Here is a 26,208-nt window from a genome sequence, read left to right on the forward strand (position 1 = left end):
GGTCCAGTGAATGAAAATACATCTTACATATCAGATATTTACATGACGATTCATAACAGTTCATAGAAACATAGAATCATAGAGTTGGAAGAGACCTCATGGACCACCCAGTCCAACCTTCTGCCAAGAAGCAGGAATATTGAATGTCCCTGGCAAGCCTGAGCTCGTTTTGTGCTTTAGCCTTGCGGACCTTTTCCCTACAGGAGTTGGCTATTTGTTTGAATTCTTCTTTGGCGATTTCTCCCTTTTTCCACTTCTTGTGCATGTCTCTTTTGTGCCATGATGTATTCAATGAAGGTTAGCAAGCTTAGGCTAAATCCAGACAAGAAAGAGGTCCTCCTGGTCAGTTGTGAGGCCGATCGGGGTCTAGGGTGGCAACCTGTGCTCGTCGGGGTGACACTCCTCCTGAGGACACAGGTCCGCAATCTGGGGGTCCTCAGTGCTGACGCTTGAAGCTCAAGTGTTGGTGCTGGCCAGGAGCATCACTGGTGGGAACGAGGAAGAGGGCCTTCCTTCTCAGTGGTGGCCCCCCAGCTCTGGAACGCCCTCCCCAGGGAACTTAGGCAAGCCCCCACACTGTAGCACTCTCAGAAAGTGTGGCTTTTGAAGTCAATATGGACTTTAGGAGGGTCTCCCCAGTAAGAGAAACCCCTAGGACCCCGCCAGAGGGCCCATGACCTTGGCGAGCCGTCAGAGAAGCCTGATTCCAGCAATTTTATTGACATTAATACTTGAAATGAGACTCTTGCCAAGGCGAAGAAGTGGCACCGAGGTTTATTGTGCGATTCAGCTGAAGCGGATGCAATTGCAGTGATCATTCACATGCAAGCATAAAGAAATACATTTGATACAGCCATGTATATAGAGTTTTCAAAGTTGCAGAGTTCAAACTTCCCGCCCCAGCCTCCCTGCCGCCCTCCACTGCGATTGGACAATGAGAGAACAGCTGGGAGGTGGCCCTCCACCCCCCCCCCGGCACCTCTGGACCAATCAGGAAGCTCCAGCGGTCCGCAGGGTCCAATGGGGACGCTTCTGCCATCTAGCGGCGATAGCAAATCAGAAAAGAGGGAGGCGGGATGAAAGGACACAAAGGAATCTATGAATGAATGTGAAAAAAATAATGCCATGTGGCTGGCGAGACAAAGGGGAAATCTCAAGCCAGCCTGATCTATTGTGCTTTGGAATGGATCAACATGTGTAGACTGGGGTGATTGTTTCTGGGTGGAGATAGCTGAGTTAATCAGCTGAGTTAATCAGAACGCAGTCTGGTACCTTTGTCCTTTGCAGAACTATAAGTCACCATCCCTTGTTTGGGGGGGAGGGGGATGCTCGACGTCACTTTTCCCAGCAGGCCTTTGATAACGTTTAAGGCAGTAGCTAGGGTGATCGCCAGTCACTTTAACACTTTCCGCTGGGACTCTCAATCGATTGTATGGATGTTTTGATCAATGGCTATAGCCACGTTTTACTGATTCTATTTAATAGAGGTTGCTTTTGCTAATTTTATATGCCTAGTTTTATGTAAATATGTTAATTGATTTTATATGTTGACGTATGGCATTTTAAGTGTTGTAGGGCACCATCGTGTGCTATTTTGTAAGCAGCCCCAAGTCCTTATGGGAGATGGTGGCTGGATAGACATAAAGTTTTATCTCCTCCTCCTCCTCCTCCTCCTCCTCCACCTCCTCCTCCTCCTCCTCCTCCTCCTCCTCCTCCTCCTCCTTCGGGGAACTTTCCCAACCTATAGCCCTCTTGTTGTTGTTGTTATTGTTATTGTTATTGTTGAGGGAACTTTCCCAACCTATATTCCTGTTGTTGTTGTTGTTGTTGTTGTTATTGTTGTGGGAACTTTCCCAACCTATATTCCTGTTGTTGTTGTTGTTGTGAGAACTTTCCCAACCTATATTCCTGTTGTTGTTGTTGTTGTTATTGTTATTGTTATTGTTGAGGGAACTTTCCCAACCTATATTCCTGTTGTTGTTGTTATTGTTGTGAGAACTTTCCCAACTTATATCCCTGTTGTTGTTATTATTGTTGTGGGAACTTTCCCAACCTATATCCCTGTTGTTGTGGGAACTTTCTCAACTTATATCCCTGTTGTTGTTGTTATTGTTGTGGGAACTTTCCCAACCTATATCCCTGTTGTTGTTTTTATTGTTATTGTTGTGAAAACTTTCCCAACCTATATTCCTGTTGTTGTTGTTGTTGTTGTTGTCGTTATTGTTATGAGAACTTTCCCAACCTATATCCCTGTTGTTGTTATTGTTGTGAGAACTTTCCCAACCTATATCCCTGTTGTTGTTGTTATTGTTGTGGGAACTTTCCCAACCTATATCCCTGTTGTTGTGGGAACTTTCTCAACTTATAACCCTGTTGTTGTTGTTGTGTGAACTTTCCCAACCTATATCCCTGTTGTTGTTGTTGTTGTTATTGTTATTGTTGTGTGAACTTTCCCAACCTATATCCCTGTTGTTGTTGTTGTTATTGTTATTGTTGTGGGAACTTTACCAACCTATATCCCTGTTGTTGTTGTTGTTGTTGTTGTTATTGTTGTGGGAACTTTCCCAACCTATATCCCTGTTATTGTTGTGGGAATTTTCCCAACCTATATCCCTGTTGTTTTTGTTTTTGTTGTGGGAAATTTCCCAATCTATAGCCCTCGTTGTTGTTGTTGTTGTTGTTGTTTTGGGAACTTTCCCAACCTATATCCCTGTTGTTGTTGTTATTGTTGTGAGAACTTTCCCAACTTATATCCCTGTTGTTGTTGTTATTGTTGTGGGAACTTTCCCAACCTATATCCCTGTTGTTGTTGTTGTTGTGTGAACTTTCCCAACCTATATCCCTGTTGTTGTTGTTGTTGTTGTTGTTATTGTTATTGTTATTGTTGTGGGAACTTTACCAACCTATATCCCTGTTGTTGTTGTTGTTGTTGTGGGAACTTTCCCAACCTATATCCCTGTTGTTGTTGTTTTTGTTGTGGAAAATTTCCCAATCTATAGCCCTCTTGCTGTTGTTGTTGTTGTTGTTATTGTTGTGGGAACTTTCCCAACCTATATCCCTGTTGTTGTTGTTGTTGTTGTTGTTATTGTTGTGAGAACTTTCCCAACCTATATCCCTGTTGTTGTTGTTGTTGTTATTATTGTTGTGGGAACTTTCCCAACCTATATCCCTGTTGTTTTTGTTGTTGTTGTGAGAACTTTCCCAACCTATATCCCTGTTGTTGTTGATTGTTGTTTTAAATATTTATGTTTTAATGGGTTGTTTTAACTTTGTATTGTACGTTTTTGGTCTGTTGCAACCACCTTGGGTCTGTACTCAGAGAAAGGTGAGATATAAATTTCTCAAGTGAATACCTTTTTCAAATAAATAAAATGTGTGGGTCCATTGAACTTCTAGGAGCTGCAGAATTCAAAGTCAGAGCTCCTGCGGCTTTACAGTGAGATCCAGGTGCTTCGGGGCGCGGCAGAAGAGAGGGATTTCCTCCACGAGAAGATGCAGCAGGAAAACGCACCGCTCCAAACAAAGGTGACCTTCCCAGGAAACGGAGCGTTGCAACGACACCCCAAATGGGCCCGTTTGGGAGTGTTGTCCTTGGGGTGCTTTCAGTGACCGTTTGGGCTCTCGCAGGGTCCGCCGCCGACCGAGAAGCTCCTTCGGCAGCAAGAGGAGCTGCAGCAGATGCGGCGGGACCTCCAGCGGGTCCAGAACCTGTGCAGCTCTGCCGAGAAGGAGTTGCGCTATGAACGGGAGAAGAACCTGGAGCTGCAGAAGCACAACATCCTGCTCCAACAGGAGAGCGTCACGGTACGGTGATTACATTTTATATCCTTTCTAAGCTTTGTTCTTTCAAACCAAACCATTGCCTGGCTCTCTGCAGCTATTTTTGCACTGCAAATGCCTTGTAAAACCCACTGTTTAGTCAACTCACAATTTTTTCACCCAATATGCAAATTTGTATTTCACCGTTGCAATACACAGTTGGATCATCAAGTGCCTAGACACCATCGGGATTTGTAAAAACGTTGACACTTTTATTTAAAACTAGCTTGGGGACCCGGCGCTGCCCGGGTTATTTGAGAAAGGAATTGTGTCTCAAGGTTGGTCTTTATCAGTTATTTATATGGCTCGCAGTGGTCTCAGGAAGTTAGTGAAGGTACTGCGAGTCACATCATCTGTGGTCCATCCTCCTCCAAATTGCACCAGAATGGAGAGTGGGTCGTGGGGGCTTTGTGCACCAAGTTTTGTTCTTGATCAGTCATTGGATGAGGGTCACTCAGAAAGTGAGTTTAGGTACTGCAAGTCCCATCCTCCATAGTCTGTTCTCCCCCAAACCTCACCAGAATGTTGAGTTGGCCAAGCAGGCTCTCTGTGCCAAGTTTGGTCTTTCTTGGTATTTGGATAAGTGTCGCTGTGGTTTCAGGAAGTGAGTGAAGGTCCGTCCTCCTCCAAACAGCATCGGGATGTAGAGTGGGTCATGGGGGCTCTGTGTGCCAAGTTTGGTCTTGATTGGACATTAGATGAGGGTTGCAGCAGTCTTGGGAAGGGAGTGGAGGTACTTGAAGTCCCATCATCCATGGTCTTTCCTCCTCGAAAGGGCACCAGGATGTAGAGTGGGTCATGATGACTCTGTGTGCCAAGTTTGGTCTTGATCAGTCATTGGCGAGGGTCTCAGTGGTCTCAGGAAGTGAGTTAAGGTACTGCAAGCCCCATCATAGAATCATAGAATCAAAGAGTTGGAAGAGACCTCCTGGGCCATCCAGTCCAACCCCATTCTGCCAAGAAGCAGGAATATTGCATTCAAAGCACCCCTGACAGATGGCCATCCAGCCCCTGTTTAAAAGCTTCCAAAGAAGGAGCCTCCACCACACTCCAAGGCAGAGAGTTCCACTGCTGAACGGCTCTCACAGTCAGGAAGTTCTTCCTCATGTTCAGATGGAATCTCCTCTCTTGTAGTTTGAAGCCATTGTTGCATTGCGTCCTAGTCTCCAGGGAAGCAGAAAACAAGCTTGCTCCCTCCTCCCTGTGGCTTCCTCTCACATATTTATACATGGCTATCATATCCACTCTCAGCCTTCTCTTCTTCAGGCTAAACATGCCCAGCTCCTTAAGCCGCTCCTCATAGGGCTTGTTCTCCAGACCTTTTATCATTTTAGTCGCTCTCCTCTGGACACATTCCAGCTTGTCAATATCTCTCTTGAATTGTGGTGCCCAGAATTGGACACAATATTCCAGGTGTGGTCTAACCAAAGCAGAATAGAGCATGGGTAGCATGACTTCCCTAGATCTAGACACTATGCTCCTCTTGATGCAGGCCAAAATCCCATTGTCTTTTTTTGCCACCACATCACATTCCTGGCTCATGTTCACCTTCTTCCCCACGAGGACTCCAAGATCTTTTTCACACGTACTGCTCTTGAGCCAGGCGTCCCCCAGTCTGTATCTTTGCATTTCGTTTTTTCTGCCTAAGTGGAGTATCTTGCATTTGTCACTGTTGAACTTCATTTTGTTAGTTTTGGCCCACCTCTCTAATCTGTCAAGATCGCTTTGAATCCTGCTCCTGTCCTCTGGACTATTGGCTATCCCTCCCAATTTGGTGTCGTCTGCAAACTTGATGATCCTGCCTTCTAACCCTTCATCTAAGTCATTAATAAAGATGTTGAACAGGACCACTCATCTCTCTTTGCTCTGAATCCAGACCAAAGCGGAGCTGAAGCAGGCACAGCAGAGGCTGTCGGAGGCCTCCAAGGCCTGCTCCTCGCTCACCTCGCAGTGGGAGCTCAGCCAGCAGAAGGCCAAGGAGCTGGAGCTGGAGGCCCTGCGCCTGGGGCAAGTGGCCAAGCAGCTGAGCGGCCTCCAGGAGAGGCTCGAGCAGGAGAAGGTCCGTGCCTCCAAAGCCGAGAAGAAGGTCAGTATCATTATCATTACTGTTATTATTACACTATGCAACATAGTTTTTGTTCCTGATTTGTACATGTCATTTCATTATTGGTTCTATCCTGAAAACATGGGGAAAGTTGATTTAGCTACGAAAACATTGTTTCTGCAGAGGGACGTCCTGCAGCATATTATATTATATTATTATATATATTTATTATCATACTAGCCGTCCCCTGCCATGTGTTGCTGTGGCCCAGTTTTTGTATATGTGTTTTGACTACAGATCCTGTACTTGGGACCTTTATCTCCTAATTACGCTATGTCCCAAGCAGCCAGAAATGGGTGTCCTTTTAGCCTTGAATCCCTTATCATTCTTTCTTTGAGCCTGGCAGAACACCTAAGCGACTGGTTTGCTTTTCTATTCTGGCTCCTAATTACGCTATGTCCCAAGCGGCCAGAAATGGGTTTCGTTTTAGCCTTGAATCCCTTATCATTCTTTTTTGAGCCTGGCACAACGCCTAAGCGACTGGTTGGCTTTTCTGTTCTGACTCCTAATTACGCAATGTCCCAAGCAGCCAGAAATGGGTTTCGTTTAGCCTTGAATCCCTTATCATTCTTTTTTTGAGCCTGGCAGAACGCCTAAGCGACTGGTTTGCTTTTCTGTTCTGACTCCTAATTACGCAATGTCCCAAGCCGCCAGAAATGGGTTTAGTTTTAGCCTTCATTATTCGAGCCTGGCAGAACGTCTAAGTGACTAGTTTGCCTTTCTATTCTGACTCCTAATTACGCTATGTCCCAAACAGCCAGAAATGGGTTTCGTTTTAGCCTTGAATCCCTTATCATTCTTTTTTGAGCCTGGCGTTGGCCTAGGCGACTGGTTTGCTTTTCTATTCTGACTCCTAATTATGCTATGTCCCAAGCAGCCAGAAATGGGTTTTGTTTTAGCCTTGAATCCCTTATCATTCTTTCTTTGAGCCTGGCAGAACGCCTAAGCGACTGGTTTGCTTTTCTATTTTGACTCCTAATTATGCTATGTCCCAAGTAGCCTGGAAGGCGGGGAAGTGCATGAGGCCATCCAGATGACGGGAGACAGCGTCCAGGTTGACCCGCCACACAATGTGGCCCTCAGACGAGACAATCACAGGCTAAACTCCAACGAAGGGTCTCAAAGATAGGCCTCCCTCCTCAGAGGCCTGTCTTTCTTTCTGCCCAGATTGCAGAGCTGCAGCAGAAGCTGAAGGAGTCTCATCACCAGTTACGACTTTGCGAGGCCCAGGTTTCAGGGAAGAAGGCGCTGGAGGAGGAGGCGGCAGAGCTGCGGGAAAAGGAGGCCCAGGCCCTGCGGCAAGCCCAAGAAGAGCAGCGCAAGAGGTGACAGACACCCACCCCCCAGGCCTTGGCTTTCCCTTCCGCTGCCTCTCTTTGGAGGGAAGAAAGGCCGGGGAGGGTGAGACAGATCCCTTTTGGGAAAGACATTTCCAGCCAGCACTTCCCAGTCCAACACTTTGCACAGATCCTCTCCAAACTGGGCTGAAGACCCCAAATAGAGTCACTTCCCTGTCAACATGGAAAAGGGGGAAATGATAGGAAGGGTAGGTAGGTAGGTAGGTAGGTAGGTAAGTAGATAGATAGAGATAGGCCAGTAGGTAGATTGGTGTGAAGGTAGATAGCTAGACTGATAGATAGGCTGGTAGACAGGTAGACTGTTATGATAGGATGGTAGATACATACATACATATATAGACAGACATAGATGGTAGGGAGATAGATAGATTGTTATGATGTTAACATGATTGTTTCATAGGTAGATGGATAAGTAGATAGAGAAATTTGCAGATAGACAGAAAGGCTGGTAGGTAGGTAGACTGGTATGAAGATAGATAGATAGATAGATAGATAGATAGATAGATAGATAGATAGATAGATTTGCAGATGATTAAAAAGGTTAGTAAATAGGTAGAGTTGTATGAAAGATGGATGGACGGATGAATAGGGTGGTAGATAGGGTGGTAAATAGACAGGGTGGTAGATAAGTAGACTGTTATTGTGATAGGATGATTGGTAAGTAGGTGGGTAGGTAGATAATTTGCAAATAGAAAGACTGGTAGATAGGTAGACTGGTATGAAGACGGATGGATGGATGGATGGATGGATGGATGGAGAGAGAGAGATTTGCAAATAGATAGAAAGGTTAGTAGATAGGTAGACTGGTATGAAAGATGGATGGATGGATGAATGGATGGAGAGAGAGAGAGATGGATGGATGGATGGATGGATGGATAGAGAGATGGATGGAGGAATGGATAGGGTGGTAGATAGATAGGGTGGTAGATAAGTAGACTATTATGGCGATAGGATGATTGATAGGTAGGTAGGTAGATAGAGAAATTCGCGGATCGATAGAAAGGCTGGTAGATAGACTGGTATGAAGATACATAGAAGGATGGATGGAGAGAGAGAGATTTGCAGATAGATAGGAAGGTTGGTAGATAGTTAGACTGGTATGATGGATGGGTGGATAGATGAATGAAGAGAGAGAGAGATTTGCAGATAGATAGAATGGTTGGCAGATAGGTATACTGGTATAAAAGACGGATGGATAGAGGGATAGATGGATGGATGGATGGATGGATACATAGATGGATGGATGGATGGATGGGTGGGTGGGTGGGTGGGTGGATGGATGGATGGATGGATAAATACATGGATGGATGGATGGATGGATGGATGGATGGATGGATGGATAGGATGGTAGATAAATAGGGTGGTATATAAGTGGATGGATGGATGGATGAATAGGATGGTAGATAGATAAGGTGGTATATAAGTGGATGGATGGATGGATAAATGGTTGGATGGATGGATGGATGGATGGATGGATGGATGGATGAATCGGATGGTAGATAGATAGGGTGGTATATAAGTGGGTGGATGGATGGATGGATAAATTGATGGATGCATGGATGAATAGGATGGTAGATAGATAGGGTGGTATATAAGTGGGTGGATGGATGGATGGATGGATGGATGGATAAATGGATGGATGGATGGATGGATGGATGGATGAATAGGATGGTAGATAGATAGGGTGGTATATAAGTGGATGGATGGGTGGATGGATGGATAGGATGGTAGATAGATAGGCTGGTATATGAGTGGATGGATTGATAAATGGATGGATGGATGAATAGGATGGTAGATAGATAGGGTGGTATATAAGTGGATGGATGGATGGATAGATAAATGGATGGATGGATGGATGGATGAATAGGATGCTAGGTAGATAGGGTGGTATATAAGTAGACTGTTGTGATGATAGGATTATTGATTGGTAGGTAGGTAGGTAGGTAGGTAGGTAGGTGGGTGGGTAGATATATTGAGAAATTTGCAGATAGATAGAAAGGTTGGTAGATAGGTAGACTGGTAGGATAGATGGATGGAGGGATGGATGGAGGGATGCCTTTCCAAGGGAAGTGATGGGGCTGGGGCCATCTCAATGTCTCTTTTTGTTGTCGGATGTCCCTCTGTCCGGAGGGACTGGATTGTGTCTTCCTTCATAGCAGAAGGGGGTTGGATTGGATGGTGCTTTGGGGGACCCTGATGAGTCTGTGATTCCATGGGGATGGAAGGGATGGGGTTGCTTTGGGTCCATCTTAATGCCTTCTTTGTTTGTTTTGATGCCCTCTTCCTCTCTCCAGGAAGGCCCTGGACCTCCGGGCGGAGGAGCTGCAGCAGCAGGCGAGGCTCCAAAAGGAGAAGGAGGCCCAGCTGGTGAGGAAGTGTGCGGAGCTCCAGGTCCGGGCCCAGCAGCAGGAGGCCCGGCTCCGGGTCTTGGAGGAGGAGAAGAAGACCCTCTCCAACGAGGTGAGCAATCCCACAATCCCATCTCCCATCAATCTTGCAAATGGACGTTGATGAAAAGGGGACTGCAGCTCTCAGCATCCCCTTTCCTGGACCCGATTTCCTCCCGCAGCACCTCCGTTGCCAGAAATACAGCCAGAAGCTGTCGGAGCAGCTCTTGACCTTGCAGCGGGAGAAGGAGACGCTCCACGAAGAGTACGGACACATCCTGAAGCAAGTGGACACCTCCATCAGGTATCTAAGCCACAATGTGTATTAGGCAGGATTAGGAAGAACATTACCTTATAGGAACAAAGAGCTATTGTCTTGGGTCACTGAAAAAGGGGAAGCAATAATAATAATAATAATAATAATAATAATAATAATAATAATAATAATAATAACAACAACAACAACAACAAAACAACAATAAAATAATAACGACATACTATGTTTTTGTGTCAGTAAAATAATATAATAATAATAATAATAATACTTCTGTGTGCCTTGGGTCACTGAAAAAGGGGAAGCAATAATAATAATAATAATAACAACAACAACATAAAAACAACAATAAAATAATAACGACATACTATGTTTTTGTGTCAGTAAAATAATATAATAATAATAATAATAATACTTCTGTGTGCCTTGGGTCACTGAAAAAGGGGAAGCAACAACAACAACAACAACAATAATAATAATAACACAACAACAACAACAATAAAATAATCATGACATACTGTGTTTTTGTGTCAGTAAAATAATAATAATAATAATACTAATAATAATAATAATAATAATAATAATAATACTTATGTGTGCCTTGGGTCACTGAAAAAGGGGAAGCAATAATAATAATAATAATAATAATAATACAACAGCAGTAGCAATAACAACAACAATAAAATAATAATAACTGTGACATACTGTGTTTTTGTGTCAGTAAAATAATAATAATAATACTTCTCTGTGCCTTGGGTCACTGAAAAAGGGGAAGCAGTAACAATAACAATAACAACAACAACAATAAAATGATAACTGTGACATACTGTGTTTTTGTGTCTGTGAAATAATAATAATAATAATAATAATAATAATCTGTGTGCCTTGGGTCACTGAAAAAGGGGAAGCAATAATAATAATAGTAACAACAACAACAATAAATAATAATACCTGTGACATACTGTGTTCTTGTGTCAGTGAAATAATAATAATAATAATAATAATTCTGTGTGCCTCGGGTCACTGAAAAGGAGGAAGCAACAACAATAATAATAACAACAGCAGCAGCAGCATCAACAACAACAATAAAATAATAATAACTGACATACTGTGTTTTGTGTCAGTATAATAATAATAATCATAATACTTCTGTGTGCCTTGGGTTACTGAAAAAGGGGAAGCAATCATAACAACAACAACAACAACAACAGCAATAAAATAATAATAACTGTGACATACTGTGTTTTTGTGTCAGTGAAATAATAATAATAATAATAATAATACTTCTGTGTACCTCGGGTCCTTAAAATCCACACCAGCTTGGTACAATCAGCAAGCAGTTTATTGAAGAAGATATGTAGGCAAAGCAGTAAAAAAATAGCAAAAAACAAAACAGTAGAAGTCCAATATATAAAATAGTCCATAAACTTCAAAGGAAAACAAAATCCAAAAGTACATAAAAATCCATGAAACTAGTTGAATTCATGAAACAAGACAGTAGGAAAATCTCATAGACAAATCTTAAGCCTGGCAAAAACTTGGTGCATGAAACTCAGAGCACTTGGAATCCTAGAGTTGGAAGAGACCCTGTGAGCCATCCAGTCCAACCCCCTGCCAAGAAGCAGGAAAATCACATTCAAAGCACCCCCGACAGATGCCCATCCAGCCTCTGTTTAAGAGTCTCCCTTGAAGGAGCCTTCACCACACTCCAGGGCAGAGAGTTCCTTTGCTGAACATCTCTCACAATCAGGAAGTTCATCCTAATGTTCAGGTGGAATCTCCTTTCCTGTAGTTTGAAGCCATTGCTTCATTGCGTCCTAGTCTCCAGCTTGCTCCCTCCTCCCTATGACTTCCCCTCACATATTTAGACATGGCCCCCATCATGTCTCCTCCCAGTCTTCTCTTCTGCAGGCTAAACATGCCCAGGTGTTTAAGCCACTCCTCATAGGGCTTGTTCTCCAGACTCTTGATTGTTTTAGTCGCCCTCCTCTGGACACATTCCAGCTTGTCAATATCTCTCTTCAATTATGGTGCCTAGAATTGAACACAGTATTCCAAGACTGTGATAAAATAACAACATTGACCTAATTGAGGCAACTCTCTCCCATGAATCATGATAAAGCTTTTTCAGATCCCAAAACTGAAAGGAAAGCATTTCTCTTGACCTTCCCACCAGATAACAGTTTGTTGCCTCTCTTTTGCTGTAGATGAACTGAAGACTTAGTTTACTAAATCTTTGCTTTCTGTCCAAGCTTTCATTATCTTCTCCCTCATTAACTCCTGCACCTGACAAATCATTTTCAGACAGGTACATCAAAATCCATGAAACTAGGCACTTAAAGCCATGAATCAAGACAACAGGAAAAACCCATAGACAAATCTTGAGCTTCGCACAAACTTGGTACATGAAACTCAGAGCGCTTGAAAGGAAAACAAGAACCATGAGTACATCAAAATCCATGAAACCAGGCACTTGAAACCATGAATCAAGACAGCAGGAAAAACCCATAGACAAATCTTGAGCTTGGCAAAAACTTGGTACATGAAACTCAGAGCACTTGAAAGCAAAGACTATGATAAAAATAACAATAGGTTCTTGTGTGTTTTTTCGGGCTATAGAGCCATGTTCTAGAGGCATTTCTCCTGACGTTTCGCCTGCATCTATGGCAATCATCCTCAGAGGTGTCACCTCACACCTCTGAGGATGCTTGCCATAGATGCAGGCAAAACGTCAGGAGAAATGCCTCTAGAACATGGCTCTATAGCCCGAAAAAACACACAAGAACCTAGTGATTCCAGCCATGAAAGCCTTCGACAATACAAAAATAACAATGTTGACCCAACTGAGGCAACAACAACCCGGTTGTGGTTGTTGTTGTATTATAATTTCCCCACATACATATTTTCACTTTTATTATGTGTACAGATTGTGATTCTGGGGGGTGCGTGTGAAAATCTCCCATCTTGGATGGGTGAGAATGGCAGGAAAGCAAAGAATGACATGTGGGTAGGAGGAATGAAGATGAATGTCAGGAGTCAATTTCTGACAGCATGAAGACATCACAAATTCCCTCCGTGACATCCTGGCTGAATCATCCTGGCTGAATCAATTCTCTCTCTGTGACATTTTGAAGCCAGCAGAGAGCGATGGAAGCCTTGTATTGGAACTTGAAAAGCAACAAGTTCTAATAAGGAAACTGAGAAGAGGAGGAAATGGACAGGAAAGGTATATAAAAGGAAGTGGTGGTGGGAAAAAGTCAGTAGTGTCTTTCTCTGCTGCAGAGATACAAGCAATATATCCATTTCAAAGCAAAAGCGGCTTGTGAGTGGTTATTTAATATTGCGATATAGATCCTACAGTCTTACAGTGAAAGAGATGCATTAGAGAAGACACGGCTTATAAGAGGCATTCCACTTGGGTTTGTACACGTCCAAATGTCTCATGGAGTTGGAATACATCCCAAAGGCCATCCAGTCCAACCTCCTTCTGCCAGGCAGGAAGATACAATCAAAGCCCTCCTAACAGATGGCCATCTAGCCTCTGCTTAGAAGCCTCTGGGTGGGGTTGAGCTGTTTCAGAGTGAAGCCGAGCATGACCCCCCCCCCAAAAAAACAAGGGATGGTGACTTATAGTTCTCCAAAGGACAAAGGTACCAGACTGCACAATAGGGGTTAAGTCTTGGTCAATTTGTCAAGGCCTTAACAACAATGAGGACCCCATGAAACTTTGGGAATGGCTAGACCTTGGGGTCTCTGCCTCTATCTCTCGAGAGCTGTAGTTTTCCAAGGACCATGGGACCGGCTTCCATCCCAGCGCTGCAGGGCTTTGCGTCTTGACCCAGTGGAACTCCATAGACTCCCTTTGGTGGCTTTTTGAATTCTGCTACATTCCTGGACTTCACTCTCTTCAAGGACTCGCTCTCTACCCATGAGCTTTCTTCAAGACAACTTATGAATTCATGCTGTGTCCTAATATCGTCTGCTTTTTATAATTGGTATTATTAATCTCTCTCTGGGGTCCTGGATGGGAAGATAGCATTAACCCCAGGCATTGTTCCCCTGTCTCACAGCCAGGAAGGACACATGTTGATTCACAACACTCAAAACAGCCCTGTATGGGCTCTTTGTCTCACAGAGCACATGGCATTCCTTTGTTTAAAGATTCCTTCCCAGATTCCTTTGTGTTCCATCATCCCTCCCCCATCTCTCCTGATTGGCTGTCGCCACCAGGTAACAGAGGTCTCCCCATTGGATTCTACGGACCACTGGAGCTTCCTGGTTGGTCCAGAGGTGCCGGGGGCAGGAGGGCTGCCTCCCAGGTGTCCGCCCATCACCCAATCACAGCAGGGAACAACAGGGAAGCCGGGACGGGGAGTTTGAACTCTGCAAATTTGAATTTACTATAAATATGACTGCATTGGTGTAATCTCCTCATGCTTAGCTTGGCGAATGATTGCAGCTTTGCATCCGGTTTCAGCTGAATCACATTAAACTTCGATGGCTTTTCTTCAACTGGTGAGACTTTTCATTGGGAAATCAGGGAAAAATATGGGATGCTTCTCTGTCTCGCCAGGAAAAAAAGAACTCTTTGATGAGTCTAATTGGTCTCTGCCTCCTGGCAAAGACCCCTAAGTTTTAGCTCTATAACAAGAGTCTTGTCTCCTTTCCCAGGAAACACAATGAGCGGCAACTGCGGCACAAAGCCAAGCTTCGTCGGGCCAAGGAGACCTTCATCTGCGAAGTCAAGCAACGCAACATCCGCATCCGGCAGCTGGAAGACGAGCTCGCGCTCTCCAAGGGCCACGCGGAAAAGGTGAGCGGAAGGACATTGAGAAACTCTACTCTTTGGACTCAAAAGAACCAAATGCAGCCTCCCAGATGTTCCTGTACTCCCAACTCCCATCAACTCTAGTCATGATGTCTAATGATGAGGAAGATAGGAGTTGTAATCCAGCATCTGGAGGAGAGATACCTAAAAGGACGTGGAGGGCCGGATTTGGGCTGCAGGCCTTGCGTTTGCCTCATGTGCCTTTAAGGGACTCTTCGGGCTCTTCCTGGAGTTACTCCCTTCTACTAATGATGTTACTGGGTTTACATGGCGGGAGAATCTGAGGTCCTATGGGGAATGGCATCCATATTTTATTACTAGCTTGGGGACCCTGTGGTGCCCGGATTATTTAAGAAAGGCATTGTTTGTTTATCAAAGTTTGGCAGTTGCAGTTGGTAATGTATATATAGCACTATTTATTAGGAAAAAAATTCCTTTTGTTTTTTGTGAATGCTTCCATTAGAAAATGCATAAGGATGTGGGTGAACTATAATTCCCAGGATAATGGGTCAATCTTTCCCAAACCCTGCCATTATTCAAAGTTGGCCATGTTAGGTCTGTGTGCCAAGTTTGGTCCAGATCCATTGTCGACTGGGTTCAGTGTTCTCTGGATAAGGGTGAACTATAACTCCCAGATTCCCAAGGCAATCACCCCCAAACCCTGCCAATATTCACGGTTGGCCATGTTAGGTCTGTGTGCCAAGTTTGGTCCAGATCCGTCGTCGACTGTTCAGTCTTCTCTGGATAAGGGTGAACTACAACTCCCATATGCCAAGGTCAAGTCACCCCCAAACCCTGCCGTGTTGGGTCTGTGTGCTAAGTTTGATCCCTGTCCATTGATGGTGGGGGATTGCAGTTCCTCTGGATGTGGGTGAATTACAGTTATCTGAAATCAAGATCATCCCCCGCCCTCAATCCCTTCCAGTATGTTCTGTTGGTCATGGGGATTCCCAGGCCCATCATTCTTGGGGGTCACAGTGTTCTCTGAAAGTGGATGAAGGTACTGCAAATCCCATCATCCATGGTCCATCCTCCTCCAAACTTCATCAGGATGTGAAATGGGTCATGGGGTGTCTGTGTGCCAAGTTTGGTCCAGGTCCATCATTTGTGGGGGTCACAGTAGTTTCTGGAAGTGGATGAAGGTACTGCAAATCCCATCATCCATGGTCCATCCTCCCCCAGACTTCATCAGGATGTGAAGTGGGTCATGGGGTGTCTGTGTGCCAAGTTTGGTCCAAGTCCGTCATTTGTGGGGGTCGCAGTAGTCTCTGGAAGTGGATGAAGGAACTGCAAATCCCATCATCCATGGTCCATCCTCCCCCAGACTTCATCAGGATGTGAAGTGGGTCATGGGGAGGATCTGTGTGCCAAGTTTGGTCCAGGTCCGTCATTCATGGGGGTCGCAATAGTCTCTGGAAGTGGATGAAGTTACTGAAAACCCCATCATCCATGGTCCATCCTCCCCCAAACTTGATCAGGATGTGAAATGGGTCATGGGGGGGATCTGGGTGCCAAGTTTGGTCCAGGTCCGTCATTCATGGGGGTTGCAGTGTTCTCTGGAAGTGGATGAAGGTACTGCAAATTCCATCATCTATGGTCCATCCTCCCCCAAACTTCATCAGGATGTGAAGTGGGTCATGGGGGGGATCTGGCTGCCAAGTTTGGTCCAGGTCCATCATTCGTGGGGGTTGCAGTGTTCTCTGGAAGTGAACACTATATTATTATTATTATTATTATTATTATTATTATTATTATTATGATAGATTATTATAGATTATTATAGATTATTATAGATTATTATTATAATAATTATTATATTATATAATATATTATTATTATATTATTATTACTAAACTGCCTCGAGTCACCTTCGGGTTGAGAGAGGTGGTATATAAATATGGTAAATAAATAAATAAATTATTATTATTATTATTCCGCAGGACCGTGCTCTGGTCCAGCAGATCTCTTCCGAGAATGAGCGGCTGCTGCAAGAGAAAAGGAGGCTCCTGCAACAGGCCCACGACCTCGAGGAAGCCAAGCGGAGCAGCAAATCCGCCCTCTCCGCTGCCCAGAACAGGTACAGAGGCCGATGGCGAGGCCCACTTCATAACGTGGGGTGTGTGTGTGTGTCATTTTACTTTCTGAACCTTAAAAGAGTTCTTTAATCTATTTTCGGTGGGACCGAGTACAATCAGGCGCTTTCAGAGAAAGAAGTAGACACACAGATTCGGTACTGCTTTTATTATTTATTTATTTACTAGCTTGGGGACCCGGCACTGCCCGGGTTATTTGAGATAGGCATTGTGTGGCAAAGGTGTTCTTTATCAGTTATCAGTTAGTGAAGGTACTATGAATCCCATCGTGCATGGCCCATCCTCCTCCAAGCAGCACCTGGATGTAGAGTGGGTCATGGAGGCTCTGTGTGCCAAGTTTGGTCTTGATCAGTCATTGGATGAGGGTCACAGCAGTCTCAGGAAGTGAGTGGAGGTACTTCAAATCCCATCATCCATGGTCCGCCCTCCTCCAAACTGCAGTAGGATGTAGAGTGAGTCATGGGGGCTCTGTGTGCCAAGTTTGGGCTTTATCGGTCTTTGTTGGGGACCGCAGTGGTCTGTGGGAACTGAAGGGTTTGAAAGTACTACAAATCCCATCATCCGTTGGCCATCCTCCCCCAAACCGCAACAGGACGTAAAATTCATCATGGGGGTTATATGTGCCAAGTTTGGTCCAGGTCTGTCACTCGTGCAAGTCTCTGTGGCCTGTGAAAGTGAGAGCCAATCAGAAAGCTGCTACATACACTTCCGCCCTTCCGCCTCCGCATACATACATACATTCATTTTTATATATATAGATTTTATTTTATTTACAGTATTGATATTTATATGGTGATATAGTAGCTATATTGGTTACACAAAGTGTCGTACATCCGAGCAGGAACACCTCTGACCTTAAACACCACACCCACTTGGTAAAATCAGCAAGCAGTAGACATAGCAGTAAAAAAAAATAGCAAAAAAAATTAAGTTCCAATACAGTGTTCCCTCGCTACTTTGCAGTGTCGCTTTTCGTGGACTCGCTTATTTGCAGTTTTTAAAAAATATATATGAATTTTAAATATACAACTCAAGTAGCGAGGGAACACTTGCTGTCGCCTGGGCCTCTTGACCCCCCCCCCCTTTCACTCACTCACTCTCACTCACTCAATCGGCTCTTCTTCCCTCCTCACCCTCTTTACCTTCCTCGTCCTACCATTTGGGCTCTGCAATGCCCCCACTGCTGGGACTATCCGCTTCTGTCCCGGCGGAGGAGGCAGCAGAGGCGTCACAGGGCCCAGGCGGTGACGAGGAGGAGGAAGAAGAAGGTAAAGAGGTCAAGGAGGGAATAATAACAATAATAAGAATAATAAATGATAATGCTGGATAATAATATAATAGTTCTATTTTCCTACCTTGCAGAATGGGGCTGGACTGGATGATAGAACTATCAGTCTAATAATAATAATAATAATAATAATAATAATAATAATAATGCTGGATACTAATATAATAGGAATTCTAGCTTGCTGCTTGGCTGAAGGGGATTGGACTGGATGGCTCTTGCGGTCCACTTCCAACCCTATGATGATGATGATGATGATGATGATGATGATGATGATGATGATATAGGAGTTCTGTCTTCCTGCCTGGCAGAAGTGGGTTGGACTAGATGTCCTTTGTGGTCCCTTCCAACTCTATCAGTCTAATGATTACCAAAGTACAATGTTACCTGCTGCCAAAGAGCTCTCTCTTCCAGAGGCCTTTTTCTCAACTGCTGCTTATTTTACAGATCATCCCAAGAAACTATGACAATTTCCTTAAGAGGGAAGTCAGATTAGCCCCTTTCCGGCCCCTTTTCCTCCCCTAAACTTCCATTGCGGGATTTCCCAGGGCGCAGTTTTTGGACGAAGAAAACCGGCGTCTGCAGGAGCGGGTCTCACAGCTGGCCGCCCAAGTCGGGATCCTGGAGCGGACCCTGAGGAACATCCACAGCCACAGCTTGGAAGTAAGGAGGAACCCCTTCCCCTTCCTTGCTATGCAGATGTTGTTCCTGTTCCTGTTGTTGTTGTTGTTCTTGTTGTTTCTGTTGTTACTATTGCAAAGACTAGATGGCCATCTGTCGGGGATGCTTTGATTTGTGCTTTTCCTGCATGACAGAATGGGGTTGGACTGGATGACCCCTGGGGTTGCTTGTAGTTTTGTTGTTGTTTCTGTTCCTGTTGTTGTTTTTGTTGTTGTTACTATTGCAAAGACTAGATGGCCATCTGTCGGGGATGCTTTTATTGCATGGCAGAAGGAGGTTAGACTGAGTGACCCCTGGGGTTGCTCCTGATTTTGTTCTTGTTGTTGTTCCTGGTATTGTTGTTGTTCCTCTTTCTGTTCCTATTGTTATTATTATTACTATTGCAAAGGCTAAATGGCCATCTGTTGGGGAGGCTTTGATTTGTGCCTTTCCTCATGGCAGAAGGAGGTTGGTCTGAGTGACCTCTGGGGTTGCTCCTGGTTTTGTTGTTGCTGTTATTCCTGGTGTTGTTATTGTTCCTGTTCCTATTGTTATTATTATTATTACTATTGCAAAGGCTAAATGGCCATCTGTCAGGGATGCTTTGATTTGTGTTTTTACTGCATGGCAGTGAAGTCAATATGGACCTTAGGAGGGTCTCCCCAGTAAGAGAGACCCCTAGGACCGCACCAAAGAGGGTCTATGACCTTGACGAGCCGTCAGAGAAGCCTGATTCCAGCAATTGTATTAATATTAATAATTGAAATTAGACTCTTGCCAAGGCGAAGAAGAGGCATCGGGGTTTAATGAGCAATTCAGCTGAGTCGGATGCAAATGCGGGGATAGCTCACCCACAAGCATACCAATACATTGATCAGAGGCATATTTATAGCAAATTCAAAGTTGCAGAGTTCAAACTCCCCGCCGCGGCTTCCCTGTTGTTCCCTGCCTCCGGTGCCTCTGGACCAGTCAGGAAGCTCCAGTGGTCCGTAGGAACCCATGGGGAGACCTCTGCCACCTGGTGGCGACAGCCAATCAGGAGAGATGGAGGCGGGATGAGGGAGCACAAAGGAATCTGGGAAAGGAGTGAACAAAGGAAATGCCATGTGGCTGGCGAGACAAAGGAGAAATCTCAAGCCAGCCTGATCTATCAACATGTGTAGACTGGGGTGATTTTTTCTTGGTGGAGATGAGTTAATCAGAGCGAAGGCAAAAGGTTTTTTGAGGACCTTTTGTCCTTCAGGAGGAAATATGATTAAGATTTTTGCCAAAGGGGCACGCTCGACTTCACCAATATGAGTCTAACAACAACAACAACAACAACAACAATAGATAATGGATAATAATATAATAGTAATTCTATCTCCCTGCCTGGCAGAAGGAGCTTTGGCTGGATGGCCTCTGGGATCTCTCCCAATACGAGTCTAACAACGACAACAACAACAACAACAACAACAACAACAATAATAATACATAACGGATAATAATATAATAAAAATAAAAATATAATAATAGTTCTAACTTCCTGTCTGGCAGAAGAAGGTTTGGCTGGATGTCCTCTGGGGTCTCTCCCAATATGAGTCTAACAACAATAACAACAACAACAACAACAACAACACATAACGGATAATAATATAATAAAAATTCTATCTTCCTGCCTGGCAGAAGGAGGTTTGGCTGGATGTCCTCTGGGGTCTCTCCCAATATGAGTCTAACAACAATAACAACAACAACAACAACAATAGATAATGGATAATAATATAATAGTAATTCTATCTTCCTGCCTGGCAGAAGGAGCTTTGGCTGGATGGCCCCTGAGGCCTCTCCTAATATGAGAATAATAATAATAATAATAATAATAATAATAATAATAATAATAATAGTGTAAATATGTTTGATTTGTTTTCCCCCAGGAGCTGCAAAGCATTGGCTTCTCGGAGTGCCGGCTGCAGAGCAAGATCCTTCCCTTACCCAACATCAGGTACTACCCCACTTTGCTTGCCCCGTTTCCTTGGCCCAAAGGAACCGGAGACAGTTTCCAAGGGAATACAATATTTATTTATTTATCCTAACAGCTGGTAAACTGGCTGGGATTTTTGGGAGTTGTAGGCCAAAACACCTGGGGACCCACAGGTTGAGAACCATTGGCTTGGAAAACATTGTGGACTTTCAAAGGCTCCCGTTGGCAGGGTCAAAGTTGGCATGGAAGTGGAGTTCAACACATTTGGAGAATCTCAAGGGCTCAGAACCAGTTAGAGTTGGGCTCGGAACTACTTGGGCTCAGAACCAGTTGAGCTCAGAATGTTAGTGTTGCACTCCAGACCAGGAAAAGCCCTCTGACAACCACACAGTTGAGTAGAAATGCAATCCGTTTATTGAAGATAATTAAAAAGCAGTAAAGTAAAAAAGTACTTAAAAGGAATAGGTAAATCCAATTAGGTAGGAAGATAAGCTGAAACGCAAAGTCCATGAAAAACAAAGGCAGTAATTTCCGTAATAAACAAGAAATACTTAAGCATGAATCTTCCAAGCAAGGCTTCTATGAAACAAGGATGAGAACTTAACTTGATTCCAAACGATGCTTCATCTGGCTACATTTCCCACACTTGGAACTTTTATCCCCTCGTTAAACTATACCAAGCACTCAGGAATTGGTTTTGCTTTACTTGGGATTCCCTTATCCTTTTCTGTCGGAGCCTGGCAGAACGTCGAAGGCACTGTCCGGCTCTTCTGTTTTGACTAATCTCCTCCCGTCTATCTATTTGCTCATTAATTTCCGCAACTGGGCCAGGTGCCGAGTTGTTTTCAAGCCCTAAATCCTGGGGCTTTTATCTCCTCGTTAAGCCATACCATGCTTGATGAATGCAAAGCTGGGGTGAAAATTGCTGGAAGAAACATTAACAACCTCAGATATGCAGATGACACCACTCTGATGGCCGAAAGCGAGGAGCTGAGGAGCCTTCTAATCAAGGTGAGAGAAGAAAGCGCAAAAGCCGGGTTGCAGCTAAACGTCAAAAAAACCAAGATTATGGCAACAAGAATGATTGACAACTGGAAAATAGAGGGAGAAACCGTGGAGGCCGTGACAGACTTTGTATTTCTAGGCGCAAAGATGACTGCAGATGCAGACTGTGGCCAGGAAATCAGAAGACGCTTCCTTCTTGGGAGGAGAGCAATGTCCAGTCTCGATAAAATAGTATAGAGACATCACACTGGCAACAAAGATCCATTGCCTAGTCAAAGCCATGGTATTCCCTGTAGTCACCTACGGATGTGAGAGCTGGACCTTAGGGAAGGCTGAGCGAAGGAAGATCGATGCTTTTGAGCTGTGGTGTTGGAGGAAAGTGCTGAGAGTGCCTTGGACTGCGAGAAGATCCAACCAGTCCATCCTCCAGGAAATAAAGCCCGACTGCTCACTGGAGGGAAAGATACTAGAGACAAAGTTGACTTCTCTCATGTCCCTGCATGAGGAGCTGGAGCTGATAGAGGGAGCTCATCCGCCTCTCCCCGGATTCGAACCTGCAACCTGTCGGTCTTCAGTCCTGGTTTAACCCACTGTGCCACCGGGGGCGCCACCGGGGGTCTCAGTACCATGACCAGGTCTAAAACCAGACTGTGATGGATCTAGGTAGTCAGTGTCATCTAGGAATCCCTGGAGTTGGGAGGCAACCACCCGCTCTAGAACCTTGCCCAAGAAAGGGAGGTTAGAAATTGACGAGTAGTTATTTAGAACCGAGGAATCTAGGGACGCCTTTTTGAGTAACGGTCTCAGCGTTCAGCTAGAATAGCTGCTAAAAACGCTGAGCTAATTGGGAGACACCTTAGCACCTCATAGGAATTCAGGGCTATAAATCAGAGGCAGGAGCAGTCAACTTTTGACTTTATGCCAATGTTTTCACTCCAATTGAACCTGCTTTGTGTCTGCTACTAAGAACTTAGTGATCATTGCCCGATGTCTGATGGAAGACTGCTGTTTCTTTCGGGACTTTGTAAGAGACTTTAATTTGTGTCTGCGTTAAGACTTCCTTGCTTTCTTTTGCATTTTTCAACTGCATTTGCTGAAGTAAAGCATCTTTCTTTTACTTTCAACATTGTATTAAGGCTGTTTTTGAAAGGCAACTCAGGCAGGGCTGTAGCCAGAAAAAAATTTCGGGAGGGGTTGAAATTTTGCGGGGGGGGGGGGGTTGAAACCTGCCTCCTAGCTCACGCTGAAGCATAGAGCACAGAAGGGGGCAGAGCAGCCTTCAATAGCCTGCAGCTCTGCCCTTGTCAACCACCTCCACCAAGTCTGGCCTCCTTAATGAGAGCATTCAACATCCCCCCCCCCCCCAACTTGGTTGCTTCACTACTGTTCTGTCGCACGCTGGGCCTGTAAATAATTGTCTTTAGAACAGAATGTGCAACCTTTGCCCAGCGGGAAGCCAGGGGGCCTAAAGAGAAGTTCTCAGAGGTTTCCACCACAAACAGTCTTTAGATGGCTTGAGAAGTACAACAAAGTCTTTTATTAATGAACAATCAAACAGAAACTTCTCTTGTCTTCAGTAAGGTTAAGCAAATGATTCCAAGCTTTTAGGCAACTGGCGAATTCCTAATCTTACCCACGAAGGACAGGCAACTGTCTTCAATAACTTCTTTTTAAAGGAAAATCCCCTTTTTAACTTCTCCCAGGCTGACTGTAATCTAACCCTTACTGATGTGGGCTCTGCTACCGGGTCGAACTGCGTCTCGAACGCCGAGTTGAACCTACCAGCAAGGCAGTAGATGTTCTCCAGCTGGAGTTCTTTGGTCGTTAGGGCTGTTTTCCTAGAAATTCTTTGGAGACTCTTAAGACCTTTCTCCCCAGAAGGTCTTAAGGGTTGAAGCTTTTGTACAGGGGAAGCTTGCACACATCCTATACATAAGCTTACCTTGCTGAGACTAACTAAAAATGGCTCCCTTCCCTTCCCAATTGCCCTGAGCAAGGGGCGGGACCAAAACTTAACAATGATGGACAGGTGACTTGCCCTATGACTGCAACCAAAGAAGCCACCTATCTGCAGAGTCCCTGAAACCTAGGACTGCAAGCAAACATTTAATACAAAGCAAATAAAGTTGGAGCTCCTGGTACAGCTGTACCAGAACAACGACATCGGCTATTGCTGCAAGTAATGACAGTGGGAATAAATTGCTAATATTTGCTTGAGATAGTGCTTGCAGTTCTGGAGGGACTCTTGATTTTTTGCATCTCATAGACTTAGCATGGGGATTTGGCTAACCAGTTAAAATTCATGAGTAAAGCAGATTTTTTTAAGAAAAATCTGAAACATTTCGGGGGGGGGTTGAACCCCTAAACCCCCCCCCCCTCGCTATGGGCCTGAACTCAGGACACTCACCTTGGTTTCCTTGCATTTCCCAGAGGCCTCTGGGGCTAGCAGTCTCTTTCGAGAGACATTTAGGGTAAGACGAGGACCCCGCCAGCGCAACCAGGGGCGGCTCGTCCATTACGCGAAGTAAGCGGTCGCAGAACACTTTTTTTTGCCAGGGGTGCAGAGGCGCCTCTGTAAATGCCCCTCGGCCACCGCTTGAGGAGCGCCCCCTCAGCTCACAACAGCCCTAGCAGTCCGGGGGGAACCTCGGCTTTCTTGCCTCGCTGCCGGACGATCCTCTTCCCAAAGGGGCCGGGCCCTTGAGCCTCAACTAGCCCCTCTCGTTCCTGCTCCACTGGCGCTCAATCGTTCTCTGCGTTCAATCCCTTCCCCATGACCGGCTCCCTTTCCCAATCCCCCGGCGCTCCACCCACCTCCTCTCCTCTCCCCAATCCACGGGTAGGCCAAGGGGTGGAGCCGCCGCACCTGGCCCGCTTCGGGTCTGGAGGCATGTCTGAAGACCCCAGCGTGAGCACCAAAAGTCGCCTCTTCTCCTGACTTTCTCTTCAGCCATTGGGACCAAGAGAGAGAGAGAGAGAGAGAGAGCCCCTCCGGCTGAAGGTATCTCCCACCTCCGCTCCCTCCTTTGTTTTTGCACCTACCTTCAGGAAAGGTGGCCATCTCCACCTCTGTCTCTCTCTTGGTCCCAATGGCCAGGCAAGGGAGCAAGTGCGGCAAGTGTAGTTACTGGGATGTATAGTTCACCTACAATCAAAGAGCATTCTGAACTCCACCAATGATGGAATTGAACCAAATATGGCACACAGCACTCCCACGACAAACAGAAAATATATATCAATTATTGGTTGGGGGGGGGGGGGTGCCAAAATACTGTTTGCTTACCTTTGAAAATTACCTAGGGCCGCCTCTGAGCACAACAAGTCTGCTCCTCTCTTCCAGCTTTGCGGCTACAGAGCTGTTGGAGCCGTCCAGTCCCTTGAAGGCCCTCCAGGACTCCGCGGACGGGGCCTCGCTCTCCCCGGCCCCTTCTTCCCAGCCTTCGGAGATCGGGTATTTGAACGTTGCTTCCCCGGCGGAGCCGGCCCATCTCCCCGACGAGGAGGAGCAGCTGGACGAAGCCTTCTCTTGCGACGACCGCGTGTAAACATGCTCCGAAGCAGAACGAGCCCATAGTTCTTCCATTCTAAGACACGCTTTTCCTCCCACTTATAGACACGTCTCTCGAAATGGGGTGCGCCTTAGGATCTGTTGCAAAATCGATGAGATATGGTGCTTCTTGGACTTCCTCATCCAAACCAGTCGTATTTTTGCACATGCGTAGTAGTCACTTTTTGCCTTGTACCGGATGTAATAAATGTATATATACTCTTGGAAATGACATGGCGGTTGGTACTCACTGGGGCAAGCAACAGAGTTTGCCCCAAAGCCTTGAGCATCCTTGTGGAGTCATCCATGTTCAAAGCTTTATTGACGAGCAGGAATCTAACCGTCATGCAAAATAATAATAATAATAATAATAATAATAATAATAAATGTGTGCTTAATGTGTGCTTAATGAAGCTGTGTAATATGAATGCAAGCACCAGGAGCATTGCTTCGATGTGAAAACATCATTTGGAGAGAAATGAATATATAAATATATAATAAATATTAAAATCATAGAAGAAGCAGGAATATTCAAACCACCCCTGACAGATAGCCATCCAGCCTCCCTTTGAGAAGCAAAACAACCACCACCTCCTCTTCCCCCTCCTCCTCATAGAATCCTAGAATCAGAGAGTTGGAAGAGACCTCCTCGGCCATCCAGTCCAACCCCATTCTGCCAAGAAGCAGGAATATTGCATTCAAATCACCCCTGACAGATGGCCATCCAGCCTCCCTTCTGCTAACCCTTTGAGAAGCAAAACAACCACCACCTCCTCTTCCCCCTCCTCCTCATAGAATCATATAATCAAAGAGTTGGAAGAGACCTCCTGGGCCATCTAGTCCAACCCCATTCTGCCAAGAAGCAGGAATATTGCATTCAAATCACCC

General features: G+C 45.1%; 1 protein-coding gene across 2 annotated transcripts in view; it reads left to right on the plus strand.

The window, feature by feature from the left end:
• Positions 1-25,552, plus strand: part of CCDC30 (coiled-coil domain containing 30) — a 70,507-nt gene extending 44,955 nt beyond the window's left edge. For both annotated transcript variants that reach the window (XM_060758683.2, XM_060758684.2), the window contains 11 exons: positions 3,397-3,525; positions 3,628-3,804; positions 5,696-5,905; positions 7,091-7,248; positions 9,576-9,741; positions 9,851-9,972; positions 14,614-14,755; positions 16,711-16,847; positions 18,697-18,811; positions 20,722-20,789; positions 25,114-25,552. In XM_060758683.2, the coding sequence (XP_060614666.2) occupies positions 3,397-3,525; positions 3,628-3,804; positions 5,696-5,905; positions 7,091-7,248; positions 9,576-9,741; positions 9,851-9,972; positions 14,614-14,755; positions 16,711-16,847; positions 18,697-18,811; positions 20,722-20,789; positions 25,114-25,318 (1,629 nt within the window). In that variant the 3' untranslated portion in view covers positions 25,319-25,552. The remainder of the gene's footprint in view (positions 1-3,396; positions 3,526-3,627; positions 3,805-5,695; positions 5,906-7,090; positions 7,249-9,575; positions 9,742-9,850; positions 9,973-14,613; positions 14,756-16,710; positions 16,848-18,696; positions 18,812-20,721; positions 20,790-25,113) is intronic.
• Positions 25,553-26,208: the final 656 nt, after the last annotated feature.

This window comes from Anolis sagrei, chromosome 13 (genome assembly GCF_037176765.1).
Source record: "Anolis sagrei isolate rAnoSag1 chromosome 13, rAnoSag1.mat, whole genome shotgun sequence".
Taxonomy (NCBI): domain Eukaryota; kingdom Metazoa; phylum Chordata; class Lepidosauria; order Squamata; family Dactyloidae; genus Anolis; species Anolis sagrei.